General features: G+C 40.1%; 1 protein-coding gene across 1 annotated transcript; it reads right to left on the minus strand.

Moving 5' to 3' along the window:
- Positions 1-3,362: 3,362 nt before the first annotated feature.
- On the minus strand, positions 3,363-5,382 carry LOC115734009 (cytochrome P450 94B3-like). The gene has a single exon (XM_030664604.2). It carries the CDS (start codon positions 5,318-5,320, stop codon positions 3,767-3,769), a length of 1,554 nt encoding a protein of 517 aa, XP_030520464.2. The 5' UTR covers positions 5,321-5,382; the 3' UTR covers positions 3,363-3,766.
- Positions 5,383-15,005: the final 9,623 nt, after the last annotated feature.

Raw genomic sequence — 15,005 nt, forward strand, 5'->3', positions numbered from 1 at the left:
GATGAGAAAAAAGAATGGTCTGATTTGGTGTCATGACTTTGTAAACAATTCCGTCGTCGACGGCGGCGTCCCACTCGGTAAACGCCGAGGAAGAAACTCTTGCTTGTCTGCTCCACAAAGAGTCAAGCCCCCTCGACGACCTCCCGTTTCGACTCGATTCATTTTGATCCTCCATGATTTCTGGTGGAGGAAAGCATTCTCATGCACATAAGATAAAAGCTCCTCGTGTGGGAATTATTCGTCCGGATATAAATACCCTTGATTCTTAATTAACTAAATGTCAGGCCAATCGAGTGGAAAGATCATAGTCTTTTATTGAAAAGGTGTCTCGAATTTGAGCTTGAAGAGGAAAGCTTCCTAAATCAAGTAGGTTTCTTATTTTGAAAAGGTTTCCTAATTGATGGTTTCCTAGTTGAAAAATGTTTGCTATTTTGGATCCAACCATTGCCTATAAATAAGAAGCTGATATTCGTTGTGAAGAGTATCCAAGAGGAGCTTTTGCTAGTGAATTACATCTCTAGTGTTTGAAGTCAATTTTAATCTTGCGAGTAAGATTTATGAATTCTTTCGTGAAATTGAGAGATTGATTTGTAAGGAATTGCGATGCTAAGCATTTGTAGGTTATTTGATGTGATTGGATATTGAAAAACATCGAGAGTATTTGAGTGATTTGAATGTGGTTTGTATCACTTGAATTATAGCGAAAATTCGCTATCATTCTTCTAGTGGATATATGCATCTATGATCGAACCGCGTGAATCTAGTGTCCAATTTATTTTCTTGCTATATCTATTTTATTGTTCGATCGCTTGCTTCGCACAACGGTCTTTATTGATTATTTCTCCCACCCTCTTGAAGATTCTAGAATATTCGGAGAACAAAAGCTAGTGTATTTGAATGATCTAAGCATGGACGCAACACATCGGCTGAGAAGATCGTCCTTTTTTTTTTCCCAACTAGCACGCAATGGGAGCTAGACAAAGTCAAACGTTTGATTTGACCAATACATGTGAAAGGGAAGGGGGGTTTTGATTGAAGTGGGGTTTGGTGATTTCTTTAATGGAGAATAGTGTGTGAAATTGCATGGGGATGGGGGACCAGGGCATTAGGAGAAACACAGAGGAAGAAATCAAAAATATTCATGGAGATAGCAGTGTGCACGAAGACGACTATCTAAGTATCGAGACATTCAAACCATCGCATTGTGATTTTACAATATATCAATCACCATCAGTCAAAGACTTACATGTTTAAGAATCTGTTTGGTATTGGAACGCTCGGTCTAGGCTCGACGATTATAATTCCGAATTACAATTGTTGGCAACCGAAACGATTCAATTTATGAAACGCGTTCTTTTCAAAAATTTAGGAAGTGCCTTGATGAGCCCTTTTTAATTATTTGTACTAATCTTAACTTGGACTTTTCTTTTGTTAGTTACGCGGACATGCAGACTATCTCTTTCATTTCAAAAGCTATTCCAAAAAAAAAAAAAAAGAAAGAAGAGATTACCATTCCGCCTTCAAATCAAGGGAAATGTTCTTGCATGTGCCATGCTATAGATCGATTCATGTGATGGAAGGGGTGGTCTCCTCAGTTTGTGCAAAATCAGACCGAGCAATTCACAAGTCGATACAATCTCAACTCGATCAGAAGAAGAGAAGATTCACTCTTTTATGTGCATGTACAAGAGTACATGTAGCCACTTTTTGATGCACCAAAATGATACGTCTACAGAACACGCGGTCAGTATACGGTCAGTATACGATCGAATCGAAGTTTGCGTGATCAAGAAGAAAGGAAGTGGGTCAAATGACTTGGGGGAGGAAGTTGGGTTAGGCGGAAAGTCATTGAAGGACGAACTCCATTGGCACGCTGACATGGACGTCTCATTCCTTAAGAAAACTATTCTTAAAGAACGGATGTAAAATCTCTCTTGGAGCTACTGCTAGTGCCACTGCTTTTACTTTTCTGTTCTCTTTTATGGTCAATTAGCGCACGTGAAGAATTACAATCACGTTTATCTTGCATCAAACGTGGCGCCAGCTATCCAAAGCTCTTATGTTCAGTTGAAACATGGAATTCTAAGACATATGTCAACCTTAATTTTTGCTCTTTCAAATTCTAACGTTTGAATTTAACGTTGCCTGCCCTGGATTCGCCGCCATTTTTTCCAGTCTAAGCCCACGGGGAAGGGGGGGATGGTCACATCGTCTCTCAACATGGCGGTTTTTACCAAATGTAAGAGACAGCCGCAGCAAACAAGAAGAAAGAAAAGGGTGTCTCTTCTGAATCTATAAATTAAAAGATTAATATCACGAAAATTTTTAAATTGATAGATTTGCGATAAATTTACTCTAAAGTATTGTATTTTTAACACGAAAAATCATAAATTGATACATATATGACAATTTTATCCAAAATCCTTTTTTTTTAATCACAAAAACCCCCCCAACCGGTACACATGTGGCACCAACTATCCCTCGCCGGTCATTGGGAGGGCCACGGGCGAGCCAACCGACCCTCGCCATTCTTAGAAAGAAAAAAAAAGAATAAAAGAATGAAAAATCAATTTTTAAAAAGAAATAAAAAAAAAAATTCATATTTTCTTTAACAATTATAAAAAAATTCAATTTTTTTTAAAATTATAAAAATTATCCATACTGATTTAGTAATATAATTTTTTTTAAAAAGAATCTACAACAAATAAGTTTTCTTATATTTGAATTAACTATGAAAGTTTTTTTTAGTAATAAGAGTCGGGTCGGGAAATTTGCATTATGCATAAAATGGGTTATAAACGGATTAATCGGTCAATTTGGGTTGGACCATTTACGACATGACTAACCCGTTTAACAGGTCTAATACGACCTTAGCCTACAATTGTTATTGAGTATAGCATAACTATGTCGGATGATAGCGCATTTGAATTGTAAAATTCTAAACGGCGTACGAAATTTCTGTTCTAGGATGTCCGGGGTATGTGTGGTTGAAATTACAGTATTATTTTATGGTGGTTGGATTAGTTACAGCCGCAGGACATAACCTCAACTGATTATATTGATCGGTAATATATCAAATGATGCACCGCTCATTCTATGTTGCAACGTGAGATGAATTGTCGATGCAGGACCTCTTGCGTGTGTATTATTGTGGCTTGGAACTGGGACAATTAGGGTGCTATGGTTCCCAAAGTGTTCGGAACACTTTGGGAAGTTGGTAAAAAGTTTCCCAAAGTTTGGGAACCTTTTGGAGCGAACGGAAACAAAAATACTTTTTTTTGTTCGAAACTTTTATCAAAGCTTTTGGAACTGGGACAATTAGAATGCTAGTAGACACTCACTGATAGTGCTCCAGAATCTCATGCTTTGAAATACCCGCATTGCATCTGAAGATTCATTAATTGATTCACTGTTGCATGTTGGCATTCAACACGTGGAGTAAAGACCCGTGGGAATGAACGTTGTGGCCAGCCGGAATTTGGTGATGTTCTTGGACGCATTGTGCACGTGCGCTTTGCATATCAAATCAACATCCTGAAGCTACAATTACTCAATCCTCGTATTCGCACGAAAAGGACTCCGACTGATCTGTACCGTGTCCCCCTCACGACATACATTCCAACCGTCCATTAATTTATGCCTTTCCCGGCTAGGCATGTTAATTGTGCGGATGTACATATTACATATGCCCAAGGGGATGTTATGACAAGGCCTTTTATACTCCCCAACTCATTTCGTTGTAACAACAAACCTGGCAGCTTCAGATTTAGCTCCTTTTCTTGACCACAACCTTCAGCCCCCCCGCCATATGGGCAGTCAGCAGAGGCACGAAGACGGGCCGGTTCTCGAGAACCGGCCTGATCTCGAACCTCCTCAAGGTCGACGCCACTACGTACTTCATCTGGATGAAGGCCATCTCCTTCCCAAGGCACACCCTCGGCCCGGCCTGAAATACCGGGTACTTGTACGGACTCACCCCCCTCAACTCCCCCTCGGCGCCGCCTTCCACCCCCGGTCCAACCAGCCACCGGTCCGGTTTGAACTCGAGCCGATCCTTCCCCCACAGCTCCTCCATCCTCCCCATCCCGTAGGGGAAGTACGTCACTCTGTCGCCCTTCCTCACTGGGGTCCCGTCCGGCAACACGTCATCCGCCGCGGCGTGTTTCGAGTCCCACGCAACGGGCGGGTACAGCCGCATCGATTCACAGAGGCATGCCTTAAGGAACCTCATCTCCTTCAACGCTTCGAAGTCCAAGCACTTGTTATTGCTCCGGTCAAGAATTGTGTCAACTTCGCTCATGATCGCTTGCTCGGCATTAGAGTTCTGAGCGAGCAGCCAGAAGAGCCAGGTCATCGCTGCTGATGTGGTGTCTCTTCCGGCCATCACGAAGCTTATTACCATGTCCCTTACCATCTCCTCACTGTGCCCGGCCGCGAGAAACCTCGACAAGAGGTCGCCGTCGTATTTTATATGCTGATCATCGTTATCCTGTAGCAGCTTCTTCTTCCTGGTCCGGATTATATCGAGTATATCCCCATGCACGAGCTTGACAGCTTCGGCTAGCTTCTTTTCGGACCCAATGTTCAACGCCCTCTTGATCTTCCAAACTAGGTAAACTGGGGAGGTGGCCCTCATTGCACATATCCTCGACGCGTCATCGAAGGCAGTCACCAGAGGAGGCAACGGGCGCGAGAGGTCGAGGCAATCCGGGTCGGTGCCTAAAGAAACTTGACACACAGTGTCGAAAGCGAACCTCCTGAGCAACTCTTGAAGGTCCAGGGTCCGATCAGTATCGGCATAGTCTTCGAGAAGCGGCAAGAGCCGGCTCTCAACTTCGGCTTTGAGCGTCCGTACGACGAAGTCCCTCAGTGTATTGGTGGTGAACTCGTGGCAGGCGAGCTTGCGCTGGGCGGTCCAGAGAGGGCCATCGACGTTGAAGATGCCGCAGCCGAGGAAATCGCCGAGAATGCTGGTGAAGGGGACACCCTTGGGGTAGTTGTGGAAGTTGGCCTTGAGGACGTGCTCGACGTTGCCAGGGTTGGCAGTGACGACGGTACGGCAGGCGCCGAGGCGGCGAATGACAATGGTGTGGGTAGGGGATTGGGAGAGGAGGTCGGTGTACCAGTCGAGAAGGCGGGAACGGTTGCGGTAGAAGGAGAGGAGACATCCTATGATGGGATGAGAAGGAGGGCAATGGGTGATATGACGAGCAGAGGTGGATGGTGTTCTCTTGCTGATGTTCTGTTGAGCGAGGGAGAGGAAGACATAGAAGAAGAAGAAGAAGAATAGAGAAAGCCCTAGAAACAGGAAAACAGACATGATGATGAAGAAATGTACAGTGAGGTCTGGTGAGGAAGAAGCTAAGACCGGTCCTTATGTTTATATAGGGTTAGAGGTCGAGGGATGCAATGGAGATGGAGATGGAGATGGAGTTGGATATGGACTTGGAGATGGAGATGTATGTATGTCTTCTAGAGAGAGAGAGAGAAAGAGTTGAATGGCAGAAGAGTGAGAAAGTGATGATACTAAAAATTCCAAGAACGTCTGGAATAATTGTGGGTGGGGTTATTGCTTCGACGGCGACGTCTGACATGGACCGGCATCCGCGTACAAAGCGGGCCACAGAGCACACGACGGAGGACTTTTGAACAGCACATGCCATCTTTCTTTGGAAGACGAAATCAATTTGAAGTTCCACATGGTTCTCGTCTCGAGTTGTGCTTTCGCGGCGGGCTTTAGTGCAGCTCCCAAATCACAAACTTTTTTTTTTTTCATAACCAAAAATTTCAAACCGATACATGTATTACATGACAAATTTATCTCAAACTGTTACTCTTATGAAGATTTACTCTTCGTTAACTTTTGTTAAATTGATTTAATATCCTGAAAAACCCTAAATCAATATATTTGTGACAAACAAAGGCTAAAAATCTCAAATGGGTACATCCGTCAATTATCACATGTCATCTAACTCAACAATTTAATGATAAATTTTAACGAAAATTAACGGAGAGTAAATTTATAATAAATGTACCAGTTTAGAGTAAATTTGTCACGGATTTATCAATTTAGGATTTTTGATGATCAAAAAAATAATTTATGATAAATTTATTATAAGTGTACTAGTTTGAGATTTTTTGTGGTATTAATTCTTAAAATAATTAGTGTGTGAAATGTGACCATATATATATATATATATATATATATATATATATAAAATCAAGCAGCCGAGATACATGTGTATACCCAAAAAAAAAAAAAAAATTCATATAACCATGAATATCAAATCTTAATTAGGGTGAGTTTGTTTTATTGAGAAAAACTTTTGAGAGAACATTTTCTAGACTTCCCGATGTTTGGTCGGGTGAATTTGGTTTTTTATTAGAATAATAATAGGATTTGTGATATCTTATACGGTGTTTGGCAAATGTCCCGACTAGAGGCGTCAAATGGGTGGGTCGGGTTTGGGTCGGGTCGAATATGGTCCGACCCATATTGACCCGTCTAACCCATTTTGACATATATTCAATAACTCATACCCAACCCGACCCATAGCCGACTCATACCCAACTTGACCCATTTTGACCCATATTACTAAATCGTACTAATATTCTAATAAAATTTATATATCATATTCAACCTATTTTAAGCTCTTCACATGTATATGTTACTAGATAAAAACTTCATATCAAATAAAAAATAAAATAAAATAAAATAAAATAATAAATAATTAGTAAATAAAATAAAAATAATATTGCTAAAATACTTTTATGCAATAAAAAATCAAGTGAAAAATTTTCCTATTTTTTAATTTTTAAATATTTTGTAATCAATTGAAATTTTTTCCTTTTTTAAATTTTTTAAATTTTTTCAAATTGTTTTATTTTTTTAAAATATTTTCAATAAAGTGAAATTTTTTACCTTTTTAATTTTTTTCTGATTTCCCTTCTTCTCCACCTTCCATCCCACACGTTATCATCATCGTTGTTGGGAAAGAAAAAGCGAGATTCGGTCTTAGATCTCCTCCAGGCTCCGGCCTTCCTTTTTTATTCTCCATTCGGATCATCGGACTTTGAACCATCTTCACGGCTTCCACCACCGGATTCTCCCTCGTGATCACCTCACGGCCGGCCACCTTGTAGTCGTAGTTGCTGTGGTGCCGATCAAAGTACCGGTGCTCCGAGCGGAAGAGTTCTCTGCACCGGCATCGGAATCCGATGAGGCCTACCTTCCTCCGGCATCCAGAGCACCGATTCACTTCTTGCCTGGGGTTTGCCTAGCCGTCTCTCTTCTGCTCATCCCCGTCGCAACCCGTGAATCTTCTTGGCAAAGAACTTGAGATCCAAGGTGCCGACGACGAGGAGGACGAGAAAGTGGTGGGGGCGGAGGAGGTATCGGCGGTGGAGTACGATCGGCGGCGCGGGTGATCGGCGACACACGGCGGCGGGTAGGGAGCATGGCGGCAACGAAGGGATGGAGGTATAACACACGGCCCATTTACGGTGGGGGTGGAGGGTCGACTTATAAAAATATAAAAATAATAACTAAGCCTTTTAAGTACTCGCCCATTTGCAACTTGTGGGTAGAGTCCAAAATGGGTCCAAAATGGGTTAGAAATGGGTTTCACATGTGACCCATTTTTGACCCATTTAATTTCACTTCTATCTTTTCAACCTATTTTTTAGTAGGTCTCTAAATGTTAATGACCCATATAAAACCCATTTTATACAAAATATGGGTCGGATATGGGGTTATGACCCATATTGACGACTCTAGTCTTGACATAACACATATATAACACAAATTCTTATCCCTCCTCCTCAATCTTTGTGCCATTATTGTTACCAACCCGACGTCACCGTTGCCTGACACCACCACCCGTCAAGCCCCCGTCAACATTGCCTCGGCTTGCCGTGCCATTGTCGGTCGGCGTCGTCGTCTCCCACCGATCATCGTCCCATGGTGCCTAGTGGGTTGCCCATCTGTCTCGTCTCGATGCTCGATATCGCGACCCTTGCGGCCCGAGCCTGGCTATAGCCTCAAATGGCGTCCTCGACCTTGGGCGACACCAAATGTCTTGTCAACCTCCTATTATGCACTTCGGGATAGACGTGGTCGGTTCCGGTTTAGGAATCGGCGGTTCCGGTTCCACGAAAAGTTGGAACCGGAACCGGCCCTTGAAAATACCGGTTCCGGGCCGGTTCCCATTCCGGTTCGGAACCGATGGTTCCAAGCCGATTCCTTACGATTCTGTTTTTTAATTTTAAATTTTAAAATAATAAATAATAAAATAAACATAATAAATTATAAATTATAAAATATAATCAAATTGTATATTATAATAAAATGTTGAAAAAAAAAGAGAAAGGAGGAATGGGTTTGAACTCAATGAATTATCATTAAGCGCCTACATATCTTCTTGGAGATAGAAAAATCAAAACTCATGTAGTTCTTTTACCTTTGATAACCCCAACTTACCTCATCGTCAATCGTCGCTACCCGTTGTGGTACCCGTGGCGGTGGTATCTCAATAATCCTCGCTAAAAAATTCGTGCTTTCGATCCAGCTCTTAGTGTCGAAATTTTGCCTTCGTCCAATCGTTGACATAAACTTGACCTTCCATAGGCTACGGGCTTAATCTTGAACGGCGAGAGTCCAAAACTAATCCTCTAGCGCTAAATGTTTGTTTAACTACAACTGTTGAAGAATGAGTTGCTAATATCTGGCGAGTGATGAGGGTGAAAATTAGGTAATCGATTTGGTGACTCTTCCATCACTTTAGGATTTGGAAATTTGTACTATGTTCTACATCACGAAACTCAAATTGAGTAGTTAAATATTTTTTTAATTTAGAAATACTACATGTTGCCCCCCTTTTTTTTTATTTTTTTTGTGCATACTCTTGAGCATATTGTACCCTCTACTAAGTGAACCACTAGGTTCGCTATGTAAGACAATAGATTGTAAAGATCCGGAATCACTTAAACCATATCTACTACAAAATTCTCCATATAATACTACTATAGATTCTTTAACATCTTCTTGTATATTTGAAATATCTATTGAATTTTTCAAATGTAAACAATCATGATAATACACTTTCAAATAATCTAGTAAACCGTCTAATTTAATACATGGATAAAAAACAATACCAACTAAATAGACAAGAAGAATTTGGAAATAATAATGCAATCATTTTTCTCGCATTACTAAAATAGTCCGAGCTAATTCAGTAATATTTTCATATTCACTAAAAACACTATCAATATTAACACACTCTATTAAAAATAAATGCGTAGTAGGATAATAAATACCAGATAAAGTATTAGTAGCATCAATAAAAATTTTCAAAAAATCTAAATTTTTTTTTGCAAACGTCCCAATGTTGTGGAAGTAAAGTAATTTCGGGAATATTTTGTAAAATAAACATACATAATAAATCTTTGTAATCAAAAGTTTGACGAAACAACTCGTAGGTAGAATTTCAACCAGTCGGAATATCTTTTGAAAATCTTTTTGCCATTCTCTCATGTTGTTTACAAAATTTTTCCCATGCTTTCATAAAATGGGCATGACTCCATAAAAATTTAATTGCACCATTTATTGGGGCGAGAGAAGTGTCAAGAGTTCGTAAACCATCTTGTACACATAAATTTAAAACATGGCAAGCACATCTAATGTGAAAAAAGTATCCGCCAAAAGTGGGTTTGCAAATATTTTCTAATTTGGGAATGGAAGCGGTATTTGCGGTGGCATTATCAAAACCAATTGAAAATACTTTATTTACCAAATTATATTATTCTAAAACTTGCCTAATTATTCTATAAATATTATGAGCCGAATGTTTTTCATCAAAAACTCGAAATGCAATAAGTCTTTTTTTAATGGTCCAATCGTCACTTATCTAATGACACGTGACACCCATATAAGAATGAATTTGCCAAGGATCACTCCAAATATTGCTACCTATATGTACACGTCCATTGAATTCCGTAAAAAATTTTGCTAAAGATTTTTTTTCCTTTTTTATAAAGATGAAAAAGTTTGCATTTAAGAGTACTTTTTGGAATAGTTGGTGCTTGCGGAACCAACGCGGTATTTATCAAATATTTCAAATTAAAATTTTCACCAGTAGTAAATTGAGCATGATCAAGGCCAACATATTCAGCTAATGTTTATTTATAAAGTATATCAGTGTAACGGAATAAAGGATGATGATTAGAATTGGCGTAAACGGAAATTTGTTGTTGCGTATTGTTGATCCCCGCTTGTGTTGGATGTTTTTTTGTAAGATGCCGACGAAATGTTCCGTAGCCGTCTCCTTTCGTAAATTTATATGTTTGCGAACAATATTTACAATTTATATTATACTTACCTTCGCCTTCATCACATACCTTGTCGAAGTGTAGCCACAAGTTGAATGTACTCTCTCGGCCATTCCGTTCCGGCTCATTTGCCGTTGACGTTTCTTCGACACTAATAGGAGGATGAAGGTTTTCTTGTGTTGGGATGTGCTCGACGTTCGGAATCGGGACAATGTTGATATTATCGTCATTGTCTTCCCAACATGCATACTCACGAGGATCATATTCAAGAATGGGATACTCGGAATCTCCTATAGTCATCTTGCTATTTCCATCATTTCTGCTTCCACTTGCCATTTTTTGAGAGAATTGATCGGAAATCCGATTGAGAAAATTGAGACAGGATTGAAAGAATTGAGCAAATTGAGAGAATTTGAGAGAATTGAGACGAGATTAAGAGAATTGAGAGAATTTGAGAGAGTTTGAGAGAATTATTGAGAAGATTTGTGAGAAAACATGAAAGGGGGAGGATAAGTATTTATAGACAAGAATTAAAAACAAATTAAATTTTTTTTAATAAAAAACCAACGACCAAATTGGTCGTTGCACATGCAACGACTCTTACGGGCGGGCAGGCCCGGCGGGGCGGGGTGCGGGGGGACCGTGGGGGGCAAAGAGCCCAACCGCTCTTTGCCCCACCGGGCCTTTTTTTTTTTTTAATTAAACGGGTTGGAACCGACCCGGAACCGGCGGTTCCGGGTCGATTCCCACAATTATGGAACCGTGGGCCCGGTCAATAGGTCGGTTTCGGGCTCGGTCAACGGGCCGGTTTCGGGCCCCGGTTCCAATTTAGCCATATCTACTCCAAGACCTCCACCAACCCGTTCAATCATCACAACAAGCCAGCGGCGGCGATAAACATGACGAGGGAAACCCTAGAGGGGCGAATCACGTTGAGCAGATTGGGCTTGATGAAGCTCACAAACACGTAATACTTTTATTGATGAATCAAAGCAGAAGATGAAATGCGTTGCTTGATTTCTTCAATTCCCACGAGGACAGTGTGCAACCTAGTGAAAAGGCTTTTGCTAGCCCGACCATCCACTGTCATTTGATAGTGGACGGTCAAATACTAGCTACAAGTTTGTGGTTGGAAAATAAAAAAAAGAAAAAAAGCAATTGTGATTAATTTGTATGGTAAGCATATCACGATCATAATGGTGTGACTATCAGCTTATCTTTTTCTTGTGAAAAATTTTTTTCCTTATAGGTGATATGTACAACAAGTGTAAGTTGTGAATGAGATGGAACGATGAATGAAAGCTCTACAATCACACCATATTTGGGGCAAAAGTGGACATGTCAATTGGGAAGGTCCGGTTGGCCGATGGTGACAATTAGTAGCAGTCGGGGACAACAACAATCGCACAGTAGTCATGGGCGATGGCAATCAACTATGGTGGTGGAGGTCTTCACGTGATGGCCATCATATGTCACGGATATGACTATTCATCTTTATTCCATCTCCCACATGAGAATTTTTAATTCGGATTATATCTCTATCTTATCCGGCTTTGTCATGCTTTTGTCGGGGAAAAGGTTTCTCCTTTCTAAGAAGAGAAAAATATATTCATTAGTTAGGTTTGTCATTATTTCATACGAGACAGATATCAAATAACTTCAATAAAAGTTTAAGAGTTTCAAGAAAGATAGATCTCTCTCTCTCTCTCTCTCATCCTCACTAACTTCCCGATGTCATTTTACTCGATATTCTCTATATCAACAATTGTGGTATAATCTATATAATTTTCTTTGCATGGTTTAACAGCATTATATAATATATAAAACTTACTTTCGGCAACAAAATTGAAACCGTGGAAACTCTTTGATTGATAACGGTGCAACCATGGCCATACGTTTCATTTCATGGAAGGTGGGCCGCTCGGTTGGAGAAATAGCCGTGACACACTTTTCGCACAATTAATATTCACATGGTTCTCAAGACATGCTTTGGTGGAATTGTAAGAACGCTGAATTGATCGCAAGACATGTTTTGCGGTAGGCGAGTACAATCCCAAATCAACCCCGCGTGCCCCTTTACGTAAAAGATATGAGGAAAAAAGGATGAAAGATGGGGCCAAAAAGATTTCTTGCAGCCGGACAAAAACACAAGGAAAAGATTTGAGGCCCCATTCCCCAAACATCCACAAAAAAAAAAAAAACACAATCGATTCGTGTGAAATGTGACCACATGTGCATAATCACATGTATGTGTGTAGATAATGTGGCTGCGCGGAGATGTTGCATATGTGCACTTCTAGCAAAAATTATTTTAACTGCGTGACAAGTGCCGATGTCAAATCTCAATTGGGGTGTTCGTTTTTGAAAAATTGCCCGGAAAATTTTCTAAGGGAAATGTACAGTGTAGATAACTTGTGAACGGCGTTCACTTGAGATGCCATAACTTTCAAAACGTTCACTTAAGTGTCATAATTTTTAAAAATCGTTCACTTAAGTGCTACAGTAACTTTTCCAACGTGTCGATGTCAAATCTCAATTCCGAGTGGGGTGAGTTTCGTTTTTTGTTGATTTTTAAAATATTAAGTGACGTTTTGAAAGTTATGGTGAACAATTATGGCTTCTAGTGTACTTTTCCCTTTTCTAGACTTTCCGATGTTTATTTTGTTTTGGGGTCGGTTAGAATAATAATGAAATTTGTGATATCTTATATAGGGTTTGGTAAATGTCTTCACATAACACGGATATATCACAGATTCTTCTCTCGCTTCCTCTCTATTTTTGTGTCCTTGTCATCAAACCGACGTCACCGTTGCCTTATGAGCACCACCTATCAAGCCGCTGTTGACATTGCCTCACCTTGTCGTGCCTTTGCCATTTGTCGTTGTGTCTCCCTAGTCGTTAGGGGTGAGTGGTTTCAAATTCCGTGCAGATTCCACATAGAACTTGGAACCTACTTGTCAAAATAAGTTCTTCATTTTTTGAATTTCTAACCTATCATGCATACCTTGAAACCTAGGACCTATCCTGTCACGGGTTCTAGAGTCTATACATGTTCCACATATATTCTTAATTGAACTATTTGCTATTACAATCCACTAACCCTAACTTTAACTCATATTTAGATACATGAATAAATATGAAACATTAACAAAGTAAAAATCCCAATAATAAATATCGTCAAAAACAAAAGCTCCTTGAAACCCGAAACTTGCTAGTCAGACAGGTTCTCATCGGTCCGGTTCCAAGTTACACCAAATGTTCTCCGAACGTCCCGTTGTGTACTCCAGGACCTGTACTAGCCCATTCAAGCATCATCACAAGCCATTATCGTTGGTGGTAAACATGATGAGGGAAACCCTAGATTGGCGAATCATGTTGAGCAACTTGGGTTCGACGAAGCTCACGAACGTGTAATACTTTTATTGTTGAATCAAAGCAAAAGATGAAATGCATTGCTTGATTTCTTCTATCCTCATAAGGACAATGCATGATTGAGTGAGATACTCCAAAAAAATGGGAACTTTTTCCTTATAGCTGATATGTATGGGACACTTTAGTTGTGAATGAAAAGGGAAGATGACTGAAAATCGTACACTCACACCATATTTTGGGAGAAAGTGGACATGTTGATCGGGAATGTCCGGTTGGCCGACGGTAACGATCAATGGTGGTCACGTGCGACGATAATCAACTATTGCGGCTGTGGTCCTTGAGTGGTGGCCATCGTATATATCTCTCTCATATCTGATCTTATTTTATCTTTATCGGGAAAAATGTCTCTCCTTTATAAGAAGAGACATTTACATTTATTGGGGACACAAAAGTTAAAGCTTAAAAAAAGACATTTTCTCTCTCATCCTCACTCACTTCCTAATGCCATATTCTCTGTTTCCTATTTGATAAATCAACAACTCATGTTCTATTTATTGTGAAATAACACTTCTAAAAGATGTGATTTCCCTATTAAAACTTTATTTTTATGGTGTTGAAAAATACAAAATGTGTTTTACCAAATACCAAAGTGATGTTGGGATGTGGTTCATATTCTCTTGCGATAGGAAAGCACGTGGATCTTGCTTCACGCCGAGTGGGTGGTAGTCCGGGGGAGCCGCCTCGGTGAGGGTCTCAAGGGGGAAGCGCCCCTTGGACATCGGGAGGATTTTTACGATTTAAGTCCGCAATTTTTCATTAGTAGTTTGGGCTTGGGCTCATGAATAGCTATTGCTATATACACTATTTTTCGCATGTAATTAAATAATGTAACGAGAAGTGCAAGGTGCTAATTATAGTGGAATATTTGCTAGACGTAGCCTTGGTTTAAGGGTGAATTAGGATAAAATCTCGTGTCTTAATTTTTTCTTTCTCGTTCGTTTTACATTATTGTGATTGTGCACCGATCTTAACATATGGTATCGGAGCAAGGTTTGAGGTTAGGGTTTCTTGGTGAAGTGATATCCGACAAATCGAATCTTGGGAAGATGTCAGCTGGATTATCGCGAATTAAAGTGGAGAAGTTCGGAAGAAAGGGTTTCGAGTTATGGAAGTTGAAGATGGAGAGCTTTGCTCGTGGATAGAGATCTGTGGTATGTGATCGAAGAAGATAAACTTGACTTGATTACTTAAAAGAAGGCGAAGGAGGAAGAGATTACGTCTACATCCAATCAATTGAAGGTGATCGG

The sequence above is a fragment of the Rhodamnia argentea genome, chromosome 6 (assembly GCF_020921035.1).
Source record: "Rhodamnia argentea isolate NSW1041297 chromosome 6, ASM2092103v1, whole genome shotgun sequence".
Taxonomy (NCBI): Eukaryota; Viridiplantae; Streptophyta; class Magnoliopsida; order Myrtales; family Myrtaceae; genus Rhodamnia; species Rhodamnia argentea.

Excerpts from the sequence above, each read along its gene's own strand:
- LOC115734009 (XM_030664604.2), bottom strand. The coding sequence starts at position 5,320 with ATGTCTGTTTTCCTGTTTCTAGGGCTTTCTCTATTCTTCTTCTTCTTC.